Raw genomic sequence first — 26,815 nt, forward strand, 5'->3', positions numbered from 1 at the left:
TTTGCTATATCAGCAAATATGTGATAATCAGAACTTAGTCCAGAGTTAAGCAGTAGAGTTACAGCAGTAGGAACACAAGCATTTCCAGCATGAAAAAAAAGTTATGGCTCCAAAAATATATTCTACCTAAGGGTTAGAACTCTATTTCTATGAAGATTATCCATCAAATTGCTCAAATTGTGGGGAACCAACTGCACTTTGTTAATGTCATTAACATTAGCAATCTGTCATGGTTTTGGCTGGGACTAAGTTAATTTTCTTCACAGAGGCTTTTATGGTGCTATGTTTTGGATTTTTGAAGAAAACAGCAGTGACAGCATGCTGATGTTTTAGTTGTTCAGAGCAGTGCTTACACGGAGCCAAAGACTTTTCAGCTTCTCACACTGCCCTGCCAGAGAGGAGGCTGGGGGGGCACCAGGAGCTGGGAGAGGACACAGCTAGGACAGCTGGCCCAACTGACCAAAGAAATGTCCCATACCATATATCACCATGCTCAGCAATAACAGCTGGGGGAAAGAAGGAGGAAGGGGAAATGTTGGGAGTGATGGTGTTTGTCTTCCCAAGAAACCAAGCCAAGCCCTGCTATCCTGGGAGTGGCTGAGAACCTGCCTGCAAATGGGAAGCAGTGAATTAATTCCTTGTTTTGCTTTGCTTGTGCGCCCAGCTTTTGCTTTACCTAGTAAACTGTCTTCATTCCCAACTCATGAGTTCTTGCACTTTTACCTTTCCAATTCTTTCTCCCATCCCACCTGGGGAGAGCAAGTGAGTGGCTGGGTGGTGCTGAGCTGCCTGCTAGGCTAAACCACAGCACAGTCTCAATTCCTTCCATAGAACAAGTCACTGATCAATTAAACATTAGAAAGCCAAACATATGTATTCTGAAAACACTTTAAATGCAAACAAGCTTCACAGATATTTTGCTTAATATTTTTTCTCATTCAACGTGTCTGCCTTAACATCCAGCAAAGGCAAAGATCCCATAACTTGAGGATGAAGTTAGAAAAACTCAAAACAGAAATTTCAGCTTTTAAAAAGAAAGGAAGTTAATCAGATGGATTTACACATTAGTATTAAAGAGGTCAGGAGTTACCCATCTATGAATATGTACATATTTAATGATTCCCTCGCTAATATCCTGATACACTTCTGAACTTGAAAGTATGCATTTTTAAATGTATATACCGAAATTGGTTGTATAAGAATTAAGCAAGTAATAAAATGAACTCATCTTCCTACTCTTGAGAATCAGTGTCCAAACCAAAATATTCCAGCTATGCAGTTAGTTGTGGGAAAGAGGTTTCTTTCCTAGAGTCTAGGCCGGGAATCCCAAGTTTGAGAAAGTGCTTTCCAATTAAGCTAAAGGTCCACTGACTCCAGACACAGATGTTTTCTCTCAGAGGTGGTATATGCTGCCAACCAAGCTGACAATTCAGAAATATCAGGACTATGCAAAATAAGTCTTCATTTCTCCTTTCACTCCAAGCTGTGATAATCCAGTCATTTGAAAATTTTTCATAGAAACTGTAGTCCTGCAACTTTGGATCCTGTTCTTCAGCAAGCAGTACTGAAGAATCACAGAATGGTTGAGGTTGGAAGGTACCCCTGGAGCACATCTGGTCCAAACCCCTTGCTCAAGCAGGGATACCCTGAGCAGGTTGCCCAGGATCGTGTTCAGGCAGCTTTTGAAAATCCCTAAGGATGGAGACTCCACAACATCTCTGAGCAACCTGTGCCAGTGCTCTGTCACCTGCACATTCAAGAAGTACTTCCTGATGTTCAGATGAAGCCTCCTCTGTTCCCATTTGTGCCCATTACTTTCTGTCCCAACATCATTCCTTCCTGTCCCATTCAGTACCACTGAAAATAAGCCTGTCTTCTTTGTGCCTTCCTGTCAGATATTTCATTTAATTCTGGTTTTTGGACTCAGTACCAAACCATTTTAATTACATCAGAATATATAGCCATTGCTTTTTCTTGCAAGTTACCTAATCAGCAGCACTGAAAATAACCCTCCAGACCTGAGCATTTTACCCTAGTAAGTTGACAGCCTCCCCTAACACTGTGCTATTGTCTCAGTGGAAATATAACTACCTAGCAGATACAGCTAGAGAGACTTGCAGCTTGTTTTACATTCACTTGACTAACTAAAGCATAAACTGTTAGCTAGATTGATCAGCATCTTCATGTAACGCACTCGTAGGGATAAACTAAAGATGAATAAACAACATGTTTTCAGGACTGGGTAGGTCAAAGACATTTACTTCCAAGATCAGAAGCTGCAGGTTTCCAGGTGAGATCAATGTCCAAGGTTTTTTGGCCCAACCAATAGCTGCTGGTTACACTCACAAGGGAAAACCACTAGCAACACACCCTGCACTCACTCCAAACCAGACTTGAACACAATGAATTATGCATCATTTCAGTTTAAGACTAAAGCCTTCTCTGAACTATAGATCTAGAGAGGCGTCCCCATCTACATTTGATTTCTATTAGCTGCCATGAAAATCTTCATTGCCACTACTGCTAAAAGCCAGATATCACCAGGATTTTTTTTTTTTTTTTTATGAACTATAAGCCTACCCAAGGAAGTTGTAAATTACTTAAATTACATTATGGCATTTCAGTTAGTATGGTTTAGGGCTGGAAATAGAATTTGTATCAAAAATATTCATCTTTGGGATTTTTTCTAGCAGCCTAAGAGACTAAGGAACAATTTACTACTTTATCCTGTGTTTTATCGTTTTTAGATTCTATTAATAGAAAAGCTCCATGGTCACAATCCTAGCATTTTTCTGAACTAGTGAATTCGATCCAGTTTACAGGAGTCACTAAGGTGCTGCTAACAATAGTGCCTTTATTCTGAAACAGGTAAGTTCTTCATGCGGTCAGGAGCCAGTTGGATGTAGGTGTCTTCTGTTACTAATGAATGAAAATACTGAAGAGGCTGATGAACGCTTCCAAGTACCCATTTATAATACAACCTTCAGTAGGGTTTATTCTCCCAATCCTAAAATAAGCAGAGACCAGAATGTGTTATCTTTCTTGAAGACCTCAGAAAAGGTACATGTTTCATCTTCAGACACCTTTGAATATTTTACATTTTTTCCTATGGCTAAAGTCCCTAATCAACATAGACCTTCCAGGATGTTTAAACTAACTTATTTTTATCCTTGAAGCTAAACAGTCTGAATGCTGATGAATAATTTAGGCACAAAGAATCACTGAGTAAATGCTGCCCATCATCTCTGATAAAAAGCAGTATCTCGCAGAAAGCAAAGTAATTTTTCCTAGTATTATATAATGTCCACAAACAACAGTTTTTATCACAGGAGACAAAGGGGGTGGGGAGAAAGCACTCAACAGAATTACCAAGAGTTCCTTTTGGGGAGATGTGCTGAAAATTCATTGATATTGGATGTCCTAGAGTACAACAAGGACCGCACGACTTAAACACACAGCAGCAGCTTGAGCTAGGAATATTGGTTCTGTGTGCACAGCAATTTGTGGTGAACTCAAAGAAATATACACAGGAGATATAATGGCCTGAGCAGTAACTCTTCCTTTTTCATTGTTTCTGTTACATTGCTTTAGGGAGCATCTTTTCAACATTCTTGACATACTCCCCTCCCCACCATCCCCAGAAAGCAGGGTGAGATTTAGTCCTCCAACCACAAAGTTGTGGAACAAATCCCACACAGCACTAGTATGGGAAAATCACCTCTTCTGAGTGCATACACAAAGCTTTGAGCATCAAAATTAGAATATAGCACGCAAGCTGGCACCAAGTGCATCCTGATGTCCTGCTTCATGTCCTTTTTCACCTCACTGTCATATTTTCCTGGTTGTCATTCAACTTAAGTGACACTATTACCTGCCTAACAAATTCTCTTCATCTCATCCTTCCCCCGATAGAGGAGTACTATGGGTGGTAGAGCTTTTTTCTCAGATCTAAACAAGAACTGTGAGGTTGAAGAATTTCAATTTCCTCTGGAACAAGACATGGAAAAATTTAGTCATTCCTGCCAGCTAGCCACAGGCTTCTGCTGCCTCTAGGCCAAAACAGCTTGAGAGGTGCATTTAGTTTGGTAGACTCCTTCCTAACAGGATGTTTCTCAACTATTCCCTCCAATTAATTCACATCTATCCTTCACTTCCCCCCAGCAGCATCTCAAGAGCTCCCTCCACCAGGTTAAGCTAGACCAAGCAACACAACTGGCCAGCATTCTGACACCTCCCCTACCATGCAGGACTTCACAGGCCTCTTCACAACAACACTTCCAGGAATTTGTTTCACAGCCTCACGCTTGAGAGTCTTACCTTACACATGTACAGAGCAAAGGCCTCAGGGTAGTTGTTCAACACAAACAAGGCAGGGCATGGCATTGGTTGCAATGGGTCTCCAGAGAGGGCATCCCAAGCAGCTCCGCCTCTGTGAGGCATTAAAAGCACAGGTAGGAGGGAGGCCTAGGACCTCATAAAACCTCACTGCATGGGAAGCCTTCGCTTTAGGTAAAGCAAAGCGAGGATAGTTCAAGCCATAGGCATGCTCTGATAGTCACTCAATACTTGTAGATTAATAGCAGCAAAAGGGCAGAGGCCACTTAAACTAACATTCTCCTCAGGGAGACCACTGCACAATAGAGGGCTAGAAAGACACTGGATAGCATCACCAGATGGAAGAGTTGAATTAGCCAGCCAAGATATCAGCCTATATTTTCAAGGCTCCCAAGGGATAGAAGCATTCTACTTTTTGTGACTCTCTGAACCCACTCCCTCTTGACACCTTGAGATAAGTTAAAATTGTCTCCTGAATAACAGCTTGCTAGTGCTGTACAACGGAGTAAAGGCAGCACCTACAGAAGGCATACAAGGTACAGGAGGAGCAGGAGACTACTGTTAATGCTGCAGTACCCAGACTGCTTCCAGCCCTGGAGAACAGAAGGAAGACAGGCTCCTTTTCTGGTGGGAACACAGCCAGCAAGGCCTAGGAAAGCAAGCCTCACAGCTTTCCCAAGAGATATGTTTTCTTGGTTTTACGGAAGGGCAGAATAAAGTACACATCAAGCTCAATCATGGCAAACAAACAACTAGAGCAAGAATATACCTCTGCAGTGCAGGCCAGGAAGCAGATAAAGATTTTAGTATTAGCAGCACCAAAGCTTCTGCAGAGCCTAAAACTGAGGTTTAAGGCTACCACCAACAACACAAGTGACTTTCAACAGATCTTCAAAAAGTAAAGAAGGTAACTAGATGGCAAGAAAGAGTCATACAGTGAGGTGTTTCTCGCCTCATGAGCTAGCAGCCTAAACAGCCTCTATCGTTAGCCACACTGTAAAATGCAACTAAGAATTAGGACTCTACACCATATTTAGGGAAACAAGCACAAAGAAATTAGCCTCATCCCTACACCATACCTCTACCACCATCTCTCCCAGGCCCATCCTAGGCTACTATATCAAACCTCCCCACCCCAGGCACCACCTGCTATACAGAGGCCAGGGGGAGGGCTAGCTAGTTGCACAGCTGCAACAGTTCTTCATCAGATGATACTGGTGTGAATGGGGAGAGGTTTTATTTCTTTCTTCTGCTATTAAATCCATATCATCACTCCATTCAACATGCTACTCAAAAACATGTGTTGACAAAAAGGTGTAGATCTAAATAAGTTATGTTAAAAAACAAGGTTGTTGAAATTAGATGTCAAAGTCTATACGACTTAAAGACAATCTCAGTGAAGAACTGGATGGATCACTCAGGATTAATGCATTTACTGTAAAGGCAGATATGACCCACTGATGTGCTTTTGCCTCCATGTATATTCTTACCAAGCAGCTCCTATATGAAGCCTTTAATCATTTCATGAGCTAATGCCTATCCCAGAAAAATACATCAAAGGAAGTCTATCAAATCAAAATCAAATCAAAAAGGAAAGTCAATCAAATCAAAGTATTTTATGCCCCCCTAAATGCTAGGTATCAAGGAAAATTTCCAATACAATTGTGAGATTTCTTCCCATCATTTTAACTTGATTTTAAGTTCATTCAAGTTGATTAAAAGATGAGCTATGAATGGAAATTCTGCAAATCTGTCTAATTTAGCATCTACCCTTATGGTGAGATATAACATTAATCCAAATTACTTTGCAAATGCTTTCAGTGCTAACCTTTCTCCTAAAGTCCAGAAAAAAAAGAATCCTGGTACGCTGAAAGATGAGTGCAAATGTAAAAATACCATTTTTTTCTAAAGCAAGAAGTAAAAAATGGGTAATAATTTCTTTTTGTCTTGCTTTGTTGGTGAAGTGTCTATTAGAGTTTTCTTGTTGTCTCAGAAAAGCTGATGCTGGCAAGCAATCTTTTGTTTCATAACTGCAGCTACAAAGCATGAAATTTGATCTTCCATCAACATGAGATAAGTTCTTGTGGTCCCAAAGCTATTTCTGACCAGACCTTTCAAGGTAATAGAAACTGATCTCATTAAGGCCCTTCTAGCCTGAACATCTGAAGGCAGTTCATATGTCTGTTAGATAACTGCAACTTGCTTATTCTGTTTAGTCATCTTCTGAAATTTGAAAACATTAAGTATATCTGATAATTGTAAGCATAGTAACCTATGACATCTCTGCACTGCCCCGTGGAGAACTGTACTCCCACATTAGTGATGATGTAGGTGGGTATGTTTACTCAGTATTGCACGACTGAAAGCCAGAGTAGTTTGGGCACTGCACCATGATAACATAGTCATGCTGAGCTATGTGGTCTCTTACAAGCCAGAAGTGTTTGCACAATACTCAGCTCTGCACCACAGAAACACTCACAAAGCACCCATCCTGCTTCCTTCACCTTTATACATGTACACAGGCATGCACACAAACAGACAGGGATACAACCCCTCTGCAGCTTCTGACTCTGGCAACCCATTCTTGCTTTCCTAAGCTTGCAGTTCACATGCTTGCACTTAGTTTATATGGTGTAGAAAGCACACAACACAATGTGGAAAGTAATTTATTCATTTCCTGTTGTAACTTGCTCCAGTTCACACCAGAGGAAATTGTGGATGAGGGAACTGTGTCTGTATGCTGGCTATCATCTCAGATATAGTAACGTGAGTGCTCAACAGTCTAGTAATTGTTGTCTTGCAAAAATAGTCAATATGATGTGGGAACCTAAAAAGACTATCTGTCTCCAGACATACTGTTTGATTAGCTGTAAGACCACTGGACACACACTGCTTCCACGGTCTGTCCAAGACAGTCCTCTGTGCAGATGTCTGCATTTTTTACAGCCTCGTACACTCACATTGTAGGGATTCATTTCCCCAGGTTTTCCCGTAAGTCTGCTCTTCGTTTTCATGCCCCAGGGAATGTTGAGATCCTTAGGTTTGGTATCCTGCTATCTTTGTGATTCTCCTCCAAGTGGAAAGTTTCACTCATGAATAACAAACCAGTTTCAGCATAATGAATATTACCAAATCAGAGGTTTATTTTTGCAGTTGTCTGTGTATTTCATAGTAATTTAAAGCTGTCAAATGTGAAATGTACAATGCTATACAACGCCAACTAGAATGGTGAGGTGGTTTATTGAGGGTCCTTACACTGCCACTGACCAGCACTTTTTGTCCTGTAAAACTACAAAAAACAGCTTGGCCTCTGTTTGTCCTAAGTTGGTTTCTGGGTTGGTCAAAAATCTGGTTGCTGGGATTTTTCACTGGAAGAACTAGTTCATGGATTACACACCTATTTTTTAGGGTGCCTCCTGGATTTTAACACCTAAATGCCATGTTGGATCTTTGTGAAGGGGTCCTAAGAGCTCATGAAGGTTTGGCTGCTTGGGCTCAGCTAACTTCCCAGCTTGACATCAGCCCATCCCCAAGGAGGTACCTGGTGCCTGGGGCTGTAGCTCTCCTGCTACCCTCAGCTGCCCTGCACCTGGCCAGGGTGGTGGGACAGGCTCTGACTGTCCATGGGGAGCCCCCACTGCTCCTGCCTGCTGGTCCTTTTACAGGGCCTGACGCTTTCATGTAGACTGCTTGCCTTTAAAATCACATTTTTTTACCATATTAAGAGGTTTTTGGCAGCTGTGCTGGTGCAAGTAGAAAGGAATTGGTCCCCTGAGAGAGATGTGTAATGATTTGCTTTGGACTGAGGAAGGGGAAATCATTTTTAATTGGATAATATGAAGGAAAAAAAGCCTTACATGTGTTAATTTGTTGGACTTAAACATATTTAGACTGGGTTATAGGGATGTTTTGACATTGTGTAGTTAGGGTAATTAGAGAAGGCAGTTGTAAGATTGGATTATTTTGACACTGACGATTTTGATATTGGTAAGGTTACTGTGACACTAAGATAGTACAAGTGATATAAATTCTAAAGCAACTATTGTTGCTTTACCAATTAAACAAGCAACCTGGAAACTAGTTTACTATATAACACCAAATATTACTTTAAAAAAATACATAACTGCAATAGCTTGGGATTTTTCAAAGGCATGTATGGAGAATGGATTTTTGGAGACATCTCCAAAATCACATCTTTAAACACTTACAGATGGTCTTATGTGCCCTGCAAAGAAGATTGTCAGTATAGAACACATTTAAAAAAAAAAAAAAAACTGTGAACATGATTTTAGTCTATAAGATATTGTCTTGATGATCATTATAGGATGACATTTCAAGGCTGAAAAGTATTTTGCAAAATGTGAAAATCCTTGGACATTTTTGTCTCTTTGTATTGGAGGCTACAGACTGATGAAGAGAGGACTTGACATACTGGTTTTTAAATGAACTGTATCTTGACATACACCAAACTCTTTATCAGAAGTGCTTATTCACATATTAAAAAATGGTAGAGGGACTCTCAAAAGAAGAAAGGGTAATCGCAAAAATAGGCAACACTGAGTACAACTGTATCATCTTCAGGACTGAAATAAGACGTTATGGCAGCTAACAACGAGCTACATCAGAGAAGCTGATGAGTTTTCAGATTTTGCAGTATACCATTCAGGTTAGAAGAGGTTCACAGAACCAGGTCATGAAACTTTTAAAACACTATTAGCTCCAGTTTAGCTATGGTTACTGAAACACCTCAAAACCATACACATAACTAGAGTAACCTGTAACCTCTCCATGTTACACTACGCACGAAATACTAGAGCCGCCTGAGGTTTTTTCTGATTAAAACCCCCTTCTACTTGCTAGTTTTCCTGCACTTTTATCTTCTGCCAGTTCTTTTAGGAAACAAAACTTCTTTGCATTACTATACATTTCTAGAGTACAATATAATGACTGATTCTCCATCTCTTTAAGAATGCTATAAACCCATTATTTCAATAAAATCCACAAAGTTTATAGAAAAATTTCAAACAGAGGAGTTGTTTAAGAACTGTTCTCTTTAAAAATGCAGTGTTTCATAGGCAAAATGCCTTAAAAAAAATAAAATAAAAAATTGCCCAAATTTCTCTGTTCCTTCCCTTTTTATGTCAATATAGTTTTTAATCACTTGTAGGTTTGCTTACATAATTCTTATCATGAAAGAAAACATTTAGCCATTCAGTTTATCAGATTGGCTAGCAGAGGTTTCATTTGTTTTATTATTGATAACAATTATTTTTAAATCTCAGATAGTAAAAAGCCATCTATCCATAAAAGAAGGAAACCAGTTAAAAAACAAAAAACAAACGAGACAATACATGCATATACATGACTTGGGCAAGAGGGGAGCATTTTCTCCAGACTGCCTGGAGCTAGATGGCTATCTTGTATATGATATTTATTAAAACATTCTTCTCTTGTGCTTTGCTTTTTTTTGATCCTTTGAATATATATGCACCTATTTTTGAATATATGTGACTCTTTTCTCCCTATTTTCTTAGCCCATCTTACAGCCAATATCTTTTTGGCCTTTGACAAATGCTCTTTCAGTAGGTGAGGGAATCATCCTTTTCATGAACTCAGTTTCCACTGCCTCCTTAAGAATGATGCTTTGCAGAGGTAAATGACCAGGAACAACTGGTCAGCTCTTACTGTACCTCACGAGAGCTGTTTATTAGACTCAGACATCAACCAGAAAAGCGCCAGTGACCTACCGGTCACTGGGGAATAAAGCAGAAATATTTGCCCATTTTTTTAGAACCAAACCTGTCTCCTCCAGTTCTGAGGCATATTGTAAGCACACACACTGTCACCAATCTGGATATTACTAGAGCTTTAGAAATAGCTTCCAAGCCCTAACTTTCTAGGAGGAAGTGTCCCCAGAGGAATTCCCAAATGACCTACTGCATATTGTGGAACTGCACTTCTCCACTGGAAAGATCCACAACCCTCCTCAGGGTAAGGGAATGGTCCATAATGAATCTGAGTGCTGCTGATAAATTATCCCTAGGGTAACAAAGTACTGGATATGTATTTTATTGGGTGATGAGCAGGAGAAGGATAACATCTGGATTCACAGCCCATCAGGCTAAATCTGCCAACTGTTCGATTCACGTTACAGTGTATTTGAACAACACCATAACAGTTAAATGGATTCCCATGGCACAGATCCTAATGCAATTTGGAAAACGAAATAGCAATAGTGCAATGGTGTTCACCTTTGACATGAGAAGTGTGATGACGAAAAAAGTCTATCTGAGAGACAGCGTACAGTCAACAGCTGTTTGAGAAAGCAAAACAGTAAGCAGCAGAGATCTCTGAGCTTGAGAAAGCTTAAAACCCTGATCAATGTGCTTAAACAACAACACAAGTGACCCATACGCTGAAAGACCAGCCCTTCATTTTATAGCACCATTCACAGCTTCAAGTTAATGGACATGGGGGAGTACTGGCCACATTAACTGAAATAACAGTATTAACTAGTTTCATGCATCATACAGTTACTAAGACAGAGGCTGGCTGTTGAAAATACAAACTGTCATGCATGCTGTCAAATACAATCTGCAGAAGAAGTTTTAACACAATGCTCAAATGCTTCTGGACAACAATGCAGATTCTCAGCTAAGGCAGCACCAGGTAAGTACCTTGCTTGAGGGGAGCCTCACCTATGTGCCTTAATCAAGCTCAGGCAGGGTTCCAGGCCATGGGACAGCAGAACGCGGGGCTGATGGAAAGGAATCAGCTTTGGAAACACAGAGTATTATGAAACCAATGCACCCTGAATCTACTTGCCTATATAATGTAGTCAGGATGAATAGTAAGTATCTCAGCACTCCAAGTTCCCTGAACTTTTTTTAATGATTGAGTTGATGAACAACAACACACAAACATGGCCTTAGATCTAGTTTAATGGAGTTTTTTTGTGCAAATAATCACAGAATGGTTTGGGTTGGAAGGGACCTTAAAGATTCCAACCCTCCTGCTATGGGCAGGGACAGCTTCCAGTGGATCAGGTTGTGCAAAGCCCCATCCAACCTGGCCTTGAACATTTCCAGGGATGGGGAATCCACAATTTCTCTGGGAAACTTGTTCCAATGCCTCACCACCCTCATAGTAAAAAATTTCTTCCTAATATTTAATCTAAAACTACCTACCCTCTTTTAGTTTAAAACCATTACTTCTGGTCCTATCATTACTCCTTGTCCTATTACATAAGGCATGTGACTGATGTAATATGAAACCATTAGAGATTGTCTTATAATTTGTTTGTAAGGAAAGAACTTGATAAAAATGACTCCATTGCATTTATACCCCATTTTATTCAGGAACAAGCATAGCTCTTTTTTTTTTTCTTCCTTATTTATTAAAAATAATAATAATAATAATAAATAGCAAGACCGGAGCTTTTACACTTCTGGTGTGAGAGTACAGCTTCCCATTTTGTTGCCCCTGAGTACTGCCTCTTCCAGGTTCTACTCACCTGTTCCATTTCACTTGAAACGATGACAGCACCTCCTTCAGATATTTCCAACCTTTGGCCCCCAGAACTGTTTTTGGAGCATGGATACAGCATGTCATACTAAAATTTAAGAACAGTTGTTTCCAAAAAGATTCTTCCCATGATGCCAAGATCAAACCATGATTTTCAGCAAAAACACTGGACTTGTGATAATGTCCTGTAAAGTCCTGTGATAATGGTTCTGTCAGATGCGGGATTTAGCCCCAGCTTGTCAAGAGACTTAGCTATATTTGCCTTGTGGAGTGAAAGAGAATATTTTAATAAGTTTAATTTCACAAATTAGTGTTTTCCCACTGCTTCAGTGGAACTGTAAGTTCTACAGTCACGTGCATTTGTTAATGATATGTAAAAAACATGGACATTAAAACAAAACTGACTTGAGAGACTAAATACAAGTAGCTGGATACCAACAACAGAGTGCAGGGAGATGTGATTTTGTTCCACTCCTCTGCACAGTGTATGTCCAGTGGTATCACTCTGCTGATCACCTTCTACCTGTACGTACAAAGGCTGACAACATGTTCCTGTTTTACTCAAGGGATGTGGGCACGAACAGCCCCACCACCCAGACATGTACTGACAGAGATTTTATCGCACCTCTGAAGCTTCACACACAAACATGCTCATTGACAGTATCAGTTTCAGGTATTGCAACCATCTCCAGTTTCCTCTGGACATTTCTGCCCTTGTATGGGAGGTCCAGAGTCAAGTTTATTCTCTCTCATTCCTTTCGGGGGAGCAAATAAATTTTCCCTTGTTCGCAGAGTCAAGAGGATTAGTACAAGTCCAACTTTGCCCAAACTCCCACTGGACTCAGGAGGATCTAGTGGAGAAGTTTGGTCATGTCCACTGTAAAGATTTGGAATATTTGAATTGCCATCATACAAACCCTCTGGCACTCATGTACAGCTGCACCTGCAGCTCCTCTATCCATGTCACGATCAGAAAGCTCCTAACTTCTATGGAGTGCCTGTCTCTTTTCAAGTCACATGAGGGTGTACAAGAGCAAACTGAGATTCCAGAGGGACAGGACAGAAGCTGCAATTGTGACCCCCTCTTAACTGTAGCATGATGAGGCAGAATCATTTCTGATCTCTCAAAACAGCATACCAGGGCAAACCGTCTCATTTCCCCTCATCCACACACTTCCCCATGGTTTGAACTGTTTTGCAGACACCTGGCACACATCCCAAAGCTTTTTTAAACAATGCTTGTTAAAAGGGCAGGACTCAGAACGTGTGTGTATGACACATGCAGCCCTCAGGCTGTTTTACAGTCACAAAGAACTGATACAAAATTAAGTAATCAGTCACAATTATACTTTGTTAACATCTAAATGGCACTCCCCTAAACTGCAGTGTCCTAGCAAAACCAGAAGCATTAAAAAAAAAAAAAAAAAAAGCAAAGTTTTAAAAGGTGTTGATGTATATTCAAATGAAATATCAGGCATAGAAAATAGAAATCAGCTATTTCTGCCTCTCTCAGACACACATGCACACCTGCTTTGCTGTTGCTGACAGTAGATAGCTGCAGGGCTCTTCCTGAGAGACATCCTGCATACCACAAAATAGCTGTAGAATATGAACTGTGACCCCTTTCAGCTTTGATAGACTTGTCATTTCTCTCAAGCTTTTCCATCCATCATACACACTCGTTCTAATGCTTAACTGTGTCATTTATACAGAAATCCCTTGAGGGAATTTCATTCCATTTCTGACACCGGCTTAATTGCTGTCAGCTGGAACTAATGAGTTTTTACATGTGATTAGTCTTATTTGTAACCACCTAATTTCAATGAACACTTTTGGTTGCTCCTCACTTGTATTAAATGTGTGTGATTTCCTGACATAGTTGTAAAATGCATCCCACTTTGGAGTTTCCTCAGCCCCAGGTGTGAGGAGAAGGTTCAGGACAGGAACTTTAAAGAAATGATTTACTTTGATGTCAAGGAGAAAAACTGTGCAACTTTTTTATTGCTCATGTAATAATTAGCAATTCGAGCAGTAAAAGCTCCCTCTGTTCTCTCATAGTTTAGGGTGATAGTCAAGGAAGCTACTAACATAAAACCAGTGATTACCTGCAGCGATTCCTGAAGTGGACCTGATACGAGATTTGAAGGAAGAAGTTCTTCTTTTCAGTTTACAAATAACTCCACAAATTTATCAGCTACCTAATACAGATGACCTGCAGCATCTCCAGAAAAGTCAAAGCCTAACAAGTTTAGAAATCGTGTCAAATGAAAGCTAATACTACACTCCTGTGTACCCTCCCCTTGCTTAGACCAAAACAAACAAATAAAAAAGTGTCAGATCAAGCTGCTCAGATCAAATTGAATAAACTTCAGGGGGACAAAAGGAAAAAAAAAAAAAAAAGAAATTCTGGTTATTTACCCCTATAGAACTTTAGGCCCTTTTTGGGGTTTTCCAATAACCCTTGAAAAGCAAAAGGAAGAAAAACTTTCTATGGGATTATATAAAGACCACCTCTCCATACACATATATAACTGACATGGATAGTCTTAAGATATGAGATCGCTATCTAGGGAATTTATTGCAGTGGATGGATAACATTTTGAAGCCCCAAGCACCTTGCAGGAAGAAGATCAGTGCTCCTTGATAACACTTGACACCTCCTTGAGACTGTCAAGAGAGCCTTTGGGCCAGATTTCCCAAAGGGTTCTTGATGCTACTAGTGTAGAAGATGAGAACACTGTCACCACCTGGGGTGGCAGCAAGAGCAGCTCTCAGCTCTTTGGTTTGCGTCCACAGGATGGACATATCTTGCCAGCCCCATCTTCTTTTCTCTCTCAAGAATAGGTAGGAAGGGGTAATAGTCAGTGGAGCTCCCAGCACCGTGCTGAGCTACATGTAGAAGTAGGAAGGGGCATCCAGGCACTCCCTTTATTCTTTGTGGACAGACCTGGCTGCATGCGTTTGGGCCTTTCTTTCCATTAGTTGAGAAAGTTTTGCACCATGAAAGGAAACGCATACCGCAGCTTGAGAACCCCAGCTTTAGGGCTGCGATAAGGTTGAAACACTAAGCTCTCACAAGTCAGGAAATACCACGCAGATGACACTAGGCCCGTTGCAATATGCAGATCCCCTTTGGCCAGCAGCATGACAAGACTAGGGAATAGACCCTTTGGTCATGTATTCCCTCAGTGGTGAATTATTGCTCCAGTTCTTTCCAAAGTTAGATGCAGTTCAAAATAAAAACCAGGAAAGTAATCAGTCTGCATACTACCCAAAGAATGTAAAGAATTGGACTGTGGCCACCTCTGCCTGATTAACTCCTCTATTTGTATACCCTCCATTACTTGTGTTCAATCTTGTCTGTAAGCAGGTATCATTCAAGATTTATTTATTATAATAATGGTAGACCAAGTGGGCCAGCCAAAAATGAGGCTTTTCTTCCTGAAACATGTTACGAACCCTCAGAGCTTAAGGTCTATAACTAGGCAATGCATGCTTACACTGGGGAAGAAGATGTACTAAGGAAGAAATGTCAAGAGTATGGGGAAGGAGAAGGTTGGATCAAAATATCCACAGGATAGAGACAGCACAGTCAAAACAACAGGTCACAAAGATGTCAGCTTTGTGCTCTTCTGAGCTTGCTCCTACCTGCAGGATCTCTGCTAGCTTTTCCTTTGGATTTACCCCAATGTTACATGTATTGTGACTGCAGTTTTCTGACTATTTACTTTAACAAACCAGCACTGCTGTGTCTGCTGTGTGTTTCTCACCAGCCACCTGGATGCATAAAGCAATCTCTGCCAGTGGCATTCATGCCATTTCATCTTGGTGTCAGATCTGGTTTTCTCATCTAGTAGGAAATACTCTAATCTGGCTCTCTCATTACCTTGTATCTCTCCTGATTTTGTGTCTAGTGAATGTAAACCACTAACATTTCAGAACTGCAGCACTGTATACCCATTTTACACCGTAGAAAATGACTGCACTAAGTGCACACAAATAGACATTTGAGTTCTCTGCTTTTTGCCCTCTTCCCTTCATAAAGAAATCAATTATCCATGCATGAATATTGCCTTGTAATTTTATTGTAAACTAATGAAAGTCCATCACCAGACAGTGACAGAACTTTTGCTTTGGGAGTCATTCAGCACCTGGAAAGGAGAAACTTAAACAGAAGAGCAATTTACCAAATGAACACTCCTTTCAAAAAATCTTTCCCTTTCTCTCAGAAATGTAATTTATGATGCCTTTCAAGGAGGAAACATGATGGAAAGATAAAACCTCCTGTACAAAGTTCAGATTTGCAACTGAATCCACTCAGGCTGAAATCCATCAAAAATTTGACATGCCTGAAAACTGCCTTCCCAGGAGCATGCACTCTGAAACATAATCCTATTAAATACAGTGTGGAAAATAAGTTGTCCACTTTATTTTATCTTGCTCACCAGAATTCCTGTAACTAAATGCTGCAAGAAGAAATCATATGGATACATGTAATGAAATGAACAGGACATATGTTTTCCACAGGCTGAAATCCTTCTGGAGTCCCACAGTAAAGGGCAACATATAGGCATGTTTCCCCACTTGTTCACACCAGCCTACTTCAAGCTCCCACCAATGCTAATGAGTAACTAATGGCATGGGAAGGCAAGCCACCAAGACCTGAATTCTACTTTTTAATGTTTTTTGTTGAGGTTTTTGTCATTTGATGGCCTGCCTGATGGGCAGCAGAGTAAGAATTGCTGCAAAAATTAAGTTCTCCATATTTTAACCCCCCTTCCTAACTTAGGCAACTGGCTGGAGAAATAAGGGTTCCTACTACCGTCAGCCCCTCCCAGAAGTGCCGGAGCAGGCCCTGCTGCTCTTTCACTCCCTCCTGTGGTGGATCCCGAAAGTGTCATAGAAGAAGACAGGTGAGCGCTCTGCCCCTGACGATACTGTAAAAGGGATGCCACCGGGCTGTATCTGCAATGGAGTGGACATGAGAAAGATGTGTATAGAACCACCCTCTGGTTTTTATCTTAAGTTTCTTAAGTCTTTGATGTCTGCTTCCAAAAAGTCATCCATTCAACAGACCTGAGACAATTCACTAAACAAACATAAGTTCAAGCAGAGTCTTCTGTAGTTTCTTTGATGGTGGTCTTTTTCATATCTTTTTCATTCCCTCTTGTGGGGAAAAGGGTACCTTTAGAACTTGTGCTATCCACTGCTACAAGGTAGTGTACTTGGTACCAGGTTTCACTTATTTATTTCATTTATCTGATAGAAATGACTTTAAAAAGCAACATATGTCACAGTGCTTTTTCACTCTAACAGGAACATTAGTCCACAGGATAGCTACTCTCTGGCCTTGAACAGTGCTACACAGTACTATTGATATAAAAAAGTGGCACACAGTGACAGCAGTATTTGACAAATACAACTTTGCAGAGCCCTCACTTATCCATTACTGTGGATGCTAAAGGGAATGCGAACTAATAAAAACAATGCGATTAAATACATTGAGTAATTCTTCACCTAAGTAGATGGCCATGAGGACAAATGCACTAACTTGGACAACTGAGCCAGAGCCACTGTGGAAGCCATATTCCTCATGTCCTTACAACGCCTGCCTGCCTCTGATGGTAACTCTCCTTTTAAGAGTGCTTGGTCCACCTCCTGGTTCCAAATAGGAATTCAGTGTGTTTGGATGCCTGTACAAAGTCAGGAGCAAGGCAAGTACACTGCAGCCAGCATTTCATGCACCTATCAGCTCATCGAAAGGCGATTCTCTCATTTTAACAGCACCACCTTTCTGGTATGCTGCCACCTCCGTATTCCCCCTCTGTATTCTCCAAAAGGGGTCCCTGACCCTAACTCTACCACCAACAGAAAGATGCCACTACCAGTGGCACTACCTGCTGCCATTAAAAATAGCAGCACCTGGCAAAGAAAAAGGTTTGGGAATCCATTCTCTAGATCACATGATCTAGATCCCAGGCAGATCACAAACTTTCTGCTCTCAGATACTTTAGAAGAGCTGGTCTGGTTTAACAGTGTTTCTGTTCACATGGTCATATTATGGTTAAAATATATTAAATAGCTTGTATATCCACCAGAATTTCACCCTCCCTTCTCCCACTCCTTCAAACCACCCATGAGACTCGGTGGCAGACTCTTTTACTCAGACTAAACTCCATTACTCCTCCATTTTACTCAGGATAAGAGCAGGAGAAAGATAATGAAACTGAGTCATTGCCTTCCCTCCCTGACATCCACACATGCCCACAATCTGCAGGTTTTCTCCACCCCACAGCTTGCTGTGTGGATTACAGTGAGTCCATCCTGCTTATCATTAAAATGACTTTATATTTGCCATTACTTTCATTTTGAAAAATGTACTGACCTCTCCTGACGACTTATGCTGCTTTTTCAATCACAGTATCTTACTTGAATACCGAACAAAGGTCAGAGTAGTGACAAACATACGAGAAATCTTACCCCAAATGTGAACAATTTATAGTAGCAATTGTATCCCTAAAATCTGGAAAATACAACATGCAGCCATGGCATAAATAAAGAAAGCGCATTCCAGAGCAATGGATTTCTTTTTCTTTGTTTTCATGTAAGTAATCTTTAGGTGCTCTAGGATAGAGAGTTGAAGATTTATAGCACATGTATGACAGCTAATTTGTATACAGTTTGAAAATGAACACCTAAAAGTCAGGAAAGTATACTATTACATCCTCAGAACAAATTTAAGGTAACACAAAAGTGTTACTTGGTGCCTCAGAAGATGACAGAATAGGCAACCTGAAGTAAATGATGGAAAAAAAAAAAAAAGCTAGGTTTTGGATAGGTATGAGGTAAACATTCTTGAGCGAGTTTTCTAGCAACACACTGAGAAAGCCAGGGAGAGAGCTGGACTGGATCTCCTTCAGGAAATGTTTTCTCTCTCCATCCTGACAAAAAGTCTAGGATATATTCTCTATTAGCCTGGATTTTCAGCAGCTGATGAAATGCTTACTGGTCATTTCTGAAAACTAATAAATTAGAATGGGGAAAAAATTCACTGAAGGGCAGTTACTAACTCATCACAGCAATTTCTTTTGCCAAGACCAGCTAAAACTTCAGTTCGCAAGACTAACTCCACATAAACTTATTTCCCTTGGTCATGTTAAGGAATGATGCTGTGTTAATGTTACTTTTTTGAAGAACATTCATAATTTGGTACAGTCATATTAAGAAACCGTCTGCTACCGAGTGTTCCCACACCAATTGAAATCCCAGTCAATATACTTTTGGGCAGTTTTCACCTCCCTGTAACCAAAGTTTTAATTTTTGCATCCTATGCACACCACTGCACTACATCAATGGCTTCAATTCAGACCTGTGTAGATAAGGCAACTAGACAAAAATCAAAAAATGCAGGGAAAAAAATGCAGTCATTTATGCTGTACCAGATCTTGTCTGCTCAGTCAACATTATTTTCCTGAAGACAATTACCAAGTATTGCCTATGGCCAATATTTTGCTGTGTCTTAAGTTATCTTTCTTTTTCCTTTGGTACCAATTATTCTGTGTAACATCAGCATACTGTAAATTGTATTTTTTTTCCTGATGAATTTCCTCTTTTCAGGCTCCCAGCTGGAATTTCACTGGAAAGTATCTTATCTACCACAGTAGATAAAAATGAAGGCAGTGAGTATAGATTAATACCCAGAATTTGGTACAGAAATGTCAACAGAAGCATGTCCTGGGAGAGTGCACAGGGCCGTTGAGATCAGAATGACTGGCATCATCAGAATTTGATTGTAGAATACAGTAGAGAGGAAGAGGAGGGAAGGGCGGTATTTGTATAGTCAAAAACAATTCTGGCATTCTTTCTGAAGAAAGCATTCCAGCTTTGCACTGTCAAATGGCCTTCATTGGGAACCTGGTATCTGAACTTTATAAAAATCTACCTCCAAACATAACAATGAATCAACCTGAAGCATTTCCTTCGCAGAAAATTTAGAAACATTTGGGGTTTGATCCTAACAAAAACAAACATTTGGAAATGTCTGAGTCCTTTGCGAAATGTAACCCCGCAGCTTCCCCAAGGTCGTAGGAATTTGTTCAGATAAAAACGCCACTCCTGAACCAAACTCAAACCTGCATTTGCTGTTCAAAAATAGATTTTTGATCTCAACTCTTTCTTACTCAGTTTTTAATTTTCAGGCGCCTCTGCCCTTCCCGGTCTCAGGCCCGACAGGAAATGGAAGTACCAAAATACCGTGAAAATGGCTGTGCCTGTGGTAAGTCTGGTCTGGCTGAAGAAGTGGAAACACTAGCAAAGTCCTGAGCAAGCCAGATCTTGAAAAGACTTGTAGCCTGATTTCCAAACCAACACGGTTCAGATAGGTTTTGGATAGCAGCTAAAACTTTGGAGGCTTCTCAGAATGAACCAAACCCTGGGGTTTGCCGGCTCTCAAGGAATAGTCATGGCCATTCTTCAATGTATTCAGAGGGCAACAGGGGAAGAACGAAAACATCACAACTGGCCTAAGTATGCATGATTTACCTCAGTTTCCTCTGTCGTGCTCTTCCTTCCCTACCCATAATCACTTCTACTCTTCAGTTTTAGCTTTAAAGTCTTAAGGGTGTGCAGTCGACCTGCCATCTCCATTATGTATTTCACATAATAAGGTATGGTGAATGTTGGCTGCATGCAGAAATATGACTTTTAACTTCTGATCAAAAGTTTTGCTGGCTCTTTCAATAATAACCCTCACAGGTTTTGTTTTTGTTTCTTTAATGAGAAGTGTCTTGAGAGAGAGGTTATTGGTAGGAAGCATTGTTGAAAGCGTTTTATTTTCAGTGCTGATGTACCCTTGGTTGTACCAATGCCCATTTGCAGTAACAATGCTATTAGGATCTGGAGCCACTTACAGTTTTATTTATGGTCTTGGTTTTTGAATCACAATTAGAGTAACTTTTCCAAATGTTTGGGTTTGCAGGCGCCATCCAAATGGGTCCTTAACTTGGAAAACTTTGATTGTGTTTAGCTTCCATTTACTGAACTACCTTAGTGGTCCATCTTACACTGGTGAGTGTTGTGGAAGCTATCCAGGGCATTAAATGCTATTGAATACTCACAAAGCATGTGCCAAGGGAGAAAAAGAAAACAATTGTTCCCTGAAATATTCAGCTTCTGATGAAAGGAACTTTTAACAGGCAGAGGTGTTCATTTCAAGAAGCGATTTCAAGCAAACTTTCTTCCTTTGTAAGATCTAAGATCAATATTATATTCAGAAGGACACATGGTTCAGCAAGGCTTTGAAAGCATAAAATTAAATAGTTTGTGGTATGTTACAAGTCATCAAGATTTTAAAATAAGAAACACTTGTGTCCTACTGTTTGTACAAGCACATGCACACACACAACACTGCAACTGAGATAAAAGCTAGGCTGATGGTTCCAAAAATACAGCGTAACAATGCCAAAGTAAGTGTGGTGATAAGTGCCGTGATCTTAAACTTACTTAATCTAGGAACAGACTGAGCTTTCTTCAAAACACTGTGTTTCAAAACAAAAGTACCTATAACCTCAAGATCTGACTGTTCCCCTAAGATAATATGCCGGTAAGGCTCTGTTCTCACCAGTTTCATACGTCCAGAAAGCACGGTTGCATATTGCAGAGCAGAATAAAAACACAGCATTGTGAAAGCGTTCCAACAATGTGCTACAGGAATTGCAGATTATTACCTGACTTTCCATAAACAAGGTAAAAGGACAAGGTTACTTAAGATATTTTGTGGAAAGTAAGAATGTTTTACATTAGTATTTGACACAAGGGGAGGAAAAACCAGGAGCAGCCAAATTGGCTACAGTCCCTCCAGATCTCACTGTTTCTTATGAGACAGCTTTCAGCCTACCTTCCCAAAATGAAAGCCACTGTTCTGTTGCCAATGTTTGTTTATTTGAAATAACAGTAAATATAATACAGAATAATGGTGTCCTCCCCCATCCATCCCTGTGGCTCAGTTAGTAATACAGAATTGGAATATCATGTTTCCCCTCACTTTCCCTATTATTCCAATATGCTTCTACTCAGGAGACAAACGTCCAGGAGCAACTTTAGCAAAGAGTATATTTTGACCACAAGAGGCCAAGATTGCTACAAATTCAAAGTAGATTTGGGCTACATCTAAGTTAGTGAACCCACGAAAACTTCAAAACTCTTGGACCCTGGTGCACATCCTGACTTCTCAATAAAGATCCAGGTGTGCAACAGCTGATCCCTCATGTTTCTCCTCTGCCCTGGCATACAGATGAGGACTGTTCTGGCTGGGTCCACATTTTGGACAGAGAGGAAAAAGTTACAACACAAGTTACAACTCATTTTAGATGTAGCTGTGAGAACCTGAGGACACTAGACCACCCGGTGCATTTCAGCTACGTGCTGACTACTTGGATGCCAGATACTGATCTGATGGTTATTACCAAGGTTGTAGGAAGCCATCTGCTCATCAGTCTCTGTGGACCTGCAGTCACATTTGACCATTAAGCAATCAGAAATCTGTTGGAATTCTTAAGTTTTGTGAAAACTCTGTAATTTCTTGCTGTTGGACTATTGCAAAGCTTTCAACATCTGAAAAACACATATTCAGAGGTGGTTGTGGGTTTTTCTGCCTGAGGGAAATTGAATGTAAAAATGTTATTCCTAATTAGACAAGGATACAGCTCTATACACTGCTGAAAGTCTTGTCCGAAAGTAATACTTGCTCCACTTCTGGAGCTAGCAAGGATGTCAAGTTAAAACAGCCCAGAAATTTGTTCAGAAACATTAAAAACAGCTGGTGCCCCCCTTGCTGCCCATACTGAATTTTACTATCACAACATTGCTAAGGTTCACCTTATGGCAGATTTACCACTGTGGTTAAGGAGCCTATGTTCATGCTATTATTACCACCACCTGGCAAGCTGCATGTCCCACTGACAGTGTGATACCATCGGGGACCTGCACACTCTCCCCTGTGATCATCCTGCAGTTTTCATGAAACTCAGGTCCATGGTAAGATACGTTCTGTCCCCATGGCTTCTGGTTATTTTTAAAAACATCAGTCTGTCTTTGTTATTCTTCCAAGCACAAATTAAAGGAAAAACTTCATCTGATGTGTAGGAAAAAAAAAAAATGGTAGTTTTCTGTCATAACACAAGAGCAGAGCAGGTGAAAAATAAGTCATACATTTCCTTGGTGTTTCACAGTCTGAGATTTTTTTGCTGGTGGTGGTTGTGGTGGTGGGGTTTTCTTGTTGTTATAATTGTGCAGATATTATCCACAAATATTTGGGAAAGGTACATGTGAGAAGGGGTTGTGCAGTCTGTACATTTTGCTATAAGCGAAATGACTGCAGGAGTAAAGAATGATTTAGTGTCATGGTATTTGTTGCTGTTACAGTGATGTTGGTTTTGTTTTGTTTAAATAGGGAAGTACACTCATAGCAGAAATAAACCTGCCTCATGCAACCAGAACTCAGAGTTTAGTCTTGTGGGAAGAAGTAAAAAGTATGTGTGCATGAGTGTGTATGCATTGTTTTCTTACCACGGGTCTCTGACAGCTCATTATCCATTTTATGTAAGGATTTCTAATGTACTCGTATGTGCCACCATCTCTGTAAGATGAGCACAGACTGCAGAAAAACTAGCATGGGCTGACCACAGCCCAGCAGTGACACATCCAGCCACCTCTACCAAAACGTTCGGGTTTAACGAGACTGAAAGCTTAAAGCCTCCAGTGTCATTGCCCTTTCAGTAGAAGAGGGTGGGGATTCCACCAGGATTTACTTTTCTAATCACAGCTCATAAAGATGCATACTGTTGTAAGGTGCAGAAATGAACAATACACATTCTGGGTGGGTGAGAGAACAGAGAGGCTTCAGACATCTCCCAGCGTTAGCTGAAGTCAAATACATCCACACGAGTTTATGCCATTTAATTTTTAAAGGGTTTTCCTAAGTGCTCTTGGCCAGATTTTTATTCCCTCGGTTTTAGAAAGGCAGGCAACCATTCATAAACACCAGTTACGTTCGGCAGTGATTGATATGCATCTGTTAAAAGGCTTTGGCATCATTTGATCCTTGTATCATTTTAAGATGATATAGCAGTCATAATCACTCCTATTTTACATTTGGATTATTTTTGTTAGCATCTCTAGTTTACTTCCATGCTAACATTCAGAATTTGTGTACGTACTGAAGAAAGAATATAACATGTAATCTCTTGCAAATTCCTTTTACATATTTGTGAAAGTGAACTCGGAATTAAATTACGATGCCAACCTGTTAACTGAATAGTACATCACCTGACAGTCTGTGGGTGCTTCAAACAAGGTTCTTAAAAAGCAAAAGATCAAAAATCACTTGACTTTATCTGTCCTGCACTTGCAAATGTCACACGCTATAAAATTCACGGAGCAAACTCATTCCTTTAAGGTTTTCAATTAGCAGCTTCTAATCTACAAATCATTTCAAAAAAAAAAAAAAAAAAAAAAACTAGATGAGAAGGCAAAACTTCTCCTGAAGAATTTCAGGTATGAACAGCTCAGCCGTCCCCCACCACCGTTTCTCCTTGAGCTGTCCCTAACCACCACCACCAAAGGAAAGACAAGAAAAGAGAAAGAAAGAAAAGAGCGCTCAGTATTTTACATAATTTTTCTGAAAGAGCGAGACAAAAATAGGGTCTATGTCACTTTGCAACTGCCTGTAACTTCAGCTTAATAAACTCCGAGGGGCACAGCCCTCACCCAAACACTTAAAAACAGCTTGAAAGGGGTGCTCGTTGCCCGTTATGTTTACTCAAGCACTTGTTTAAAAACACATTTAAGGAAAATGTTTTTATTTCTCCAGATTGCATTAATTATAGCTTTGCAAACACTGCGAGCTCTGCGACAAGGCTGAACCGAGCTATTAGCTGCAAACCTCAGGTCTTGGCTGGAGAAGTGGTTATGGCTTATTTAGCAAGCCTAATGAATTGGCTCGCCCAGCTCCGCGCAGAGCTCCATGTTTAGCACCGCGGAGCCCGGAATAGCCCGAGCCTCACGCCGCTTTGGAAGCAAAAATAAAAAGAGAAATCTCTCGACCCAAGGCGGTCCTCGCTGCAGCGTTATTCCCCGGGGGGGGGGGGGGGGGGGGGGGGGAGGGAATCAAAAGCAGCAACGCGGGCATCAGCCACCAGCTTCGCCCGGGGGCTCTGCGGAGACCCGAGGCGAGGCTCCGGGGTCCCGCCGCGGGCCGGGCCGGGGGCAGCAGCCCCCCGCCGCCCTCAGGTGCGCCCCGGGGCCGGCACCCCGCGGCGGGGCGGCCTTACCGTGAGGGCGGACAGCTTCTGGGCCGGCACGGCGGGGAGCAGCTCCGGCAGCAGCAGCAGCAGCGGCACCCACATCCTGAGCGGCGGCGGCAGGGGCTGGGGCACCCTCCCGGGGACGTCGCTCCCCGGTTCTGCTCCCTTCTCAGTCGCTCTTTTTTTTTTTTTTTTTTCTTCTCTTTCTTTTTTTAGCCCGCACCCCTTGAAGTTTGGCTTGGGGTGCACGGCGGAGCGCCGGCAGTTCCGCCCTTTCTCCGTGTCCGGCGGCGCTCGGAGATGCTCCCCAGCCTCGCCCCCCTCCGCCGCCTAGCTCCGGGGGTCGCCTCCTTTCCTCGCCAGCCCCTTCTCCCCCCCTCGGCGGGGGAAGAGGGAGGAAAAGCCGGGGAGGGAAGGGAAGGGAGGACCCTCTCACCCCACCCCACCCCACCGCTGTCCGCCGCCGGCGGGGGGCCGCGGGAAGGCAGAGCCGCAGCCGCGGAGCCGGGCGCTGGGCGACCTCGCCTCGCCGCTCCTTCCCTTCCCCTCTTATCCTCCCCCCTGCCCGGCCCGGCCTCCGCTTTCCCCTCCCAGACCCGCAGCTCCCCGCCGATTAACCCTCCCCGAGGCTCCTGGGGGACTCCGGATCGCCCCCCTTCCCTCCCTTCCCCTCCCCTCCCCTCCCCGCGGGGCTCATCCCAGTCCCCCTCCGCCTCCTCCTGCACCACCGCGTACAAACGCAGGCAGCCGCGGCCCCCCGAGCCCCATGCACCCCACTTTGCTGGATGGGGCAGCAAAAGCCGGGGGCAGCGGGATGTGGGATGGGGTCTGGGGGCTGCCCGGGGAAAGGGCAGGGCTCGCAGGGGGCCAGGGACAGCCGGGAGCTGCTGCAGGTTGCCGCGGGGCTGCCGCTCCGCATGCGGTAAAGCGCCAGGTGAACCCTCCCTCCCGCCGGCTTTGCGCTTTTCTCGCTGATGTTTCGGGAAGCAAACGGAGGAGTTTTTTTATTTCCCCACGGTGAACCGCCGGAGGATCTCCTCTCCCCGGAGCGCCGGAAAGAAGCCCTTCTAAGTGCATGTTTGCCAGTGGAGCAGCCCCCCGCTCCTCCTCTAAGCCCCACGGCTCCCTGCCAGCCCGCAGAGATCCCCGCGGTTCAGAGGGTCCGAAGCGACCAGAGCTTTTTTATTCTTCGGGTTGTGCTCGTCCGGGGGATAGGACCCAAGCCTGAAAGGGCTTTTGGGGAGGCTGCGGGGCAGCACGCACCCAAGTGACAATTCCCCAGATGCGACCTCGGTGGCTGGGCACACCCTGACTGCCAGGGCTGGGCATGGAGCACGCTCCCCGGAGCGGCAGCTTGATGCCCAGAGATGCAGGGAGAAGTGGAAATTAATTTAAGACAGATTTGGGTGCCCTGCTTGGGACAGCCACTGCTGACTTCTCCGGATCCTGCAATGTTCAGAGCATGCAGCCAACAACCCAGCCATAGTTTCTCCAGGTCTCAACTGGGCGTCTAAAGTAGTAAAAATTTGGAGAAGCCCCTTTCCAAAAGTTTCATTTTAAACAGCTTGATTATCAACACAAAGTATGTGTACACATGTCTGTGTGTGCTCATAACATCTCCTCAACTTTCCAAACGGGAAAAAGGAAAGATGAGA

The 26,815-nt window shown here is 42.2% G+C and overlaps 1 protein-coding gene and 1 long non-coding RNA gene across 7 annotated transcripts in view; both read right to left on the minus strand.

Moving 5' to 3' along the window:
• On the minus strand, window positions 1-25,181 carry LOC308192074. Its single transcript, XR_013948528.1, has 3 exons — window positions 5,105-25,181; window positions 4,318-4,429; window positions 1-3,007 (listed from the first exon to the last, which is right to left on the minus strand). It is a non-coding gene; the product is annotated as an uncharacterized lncRNA (long non-coding RNA).
• The window catches only part of SMOC2 (SPARC related modular calcium binding 2), a 147,455-nt gene extending 121,742 nt beyond the window's left edge, over window positions 1-25,713 (minus strand). Inside the window, exon 1 of one of the 6 annotated variants that reach the window (XM_080585234.1) lies at window positions 25,188-25,713. In XM_080585234.1, coding sequence (XP_080441360.1) covers window positions 25,188-25,262 — 75 coding nt within the window. In that variant the 5' untranslated portion in view covers window positions 25,263-25,713. The remainder of the gene's footprint in view (window positions 1-25,187) is intronic. The other 5 variants (XM_080585233.1, XM_080585232.1, XM_080585236.1 and 2 more) reach the window with 5 other exon arrangements.
• Between the last annotated feature and the right edge of the window lie 1,102 nt (window positions 25,714-26,815).

The sequence above is a fragment of the Anser brachyrhynchus genome, assembly GCF_964034855.1.
Source record: "Anser brachyrhynchus genome assembly, chromosome: 3".
In the NCBI taxonomy this organism is placed as follows: Eukaryota; Metazoa; Chordata; class Aves; order Anseriformes; family Anatidae; genus Anser; species Anser brachyrhynchus.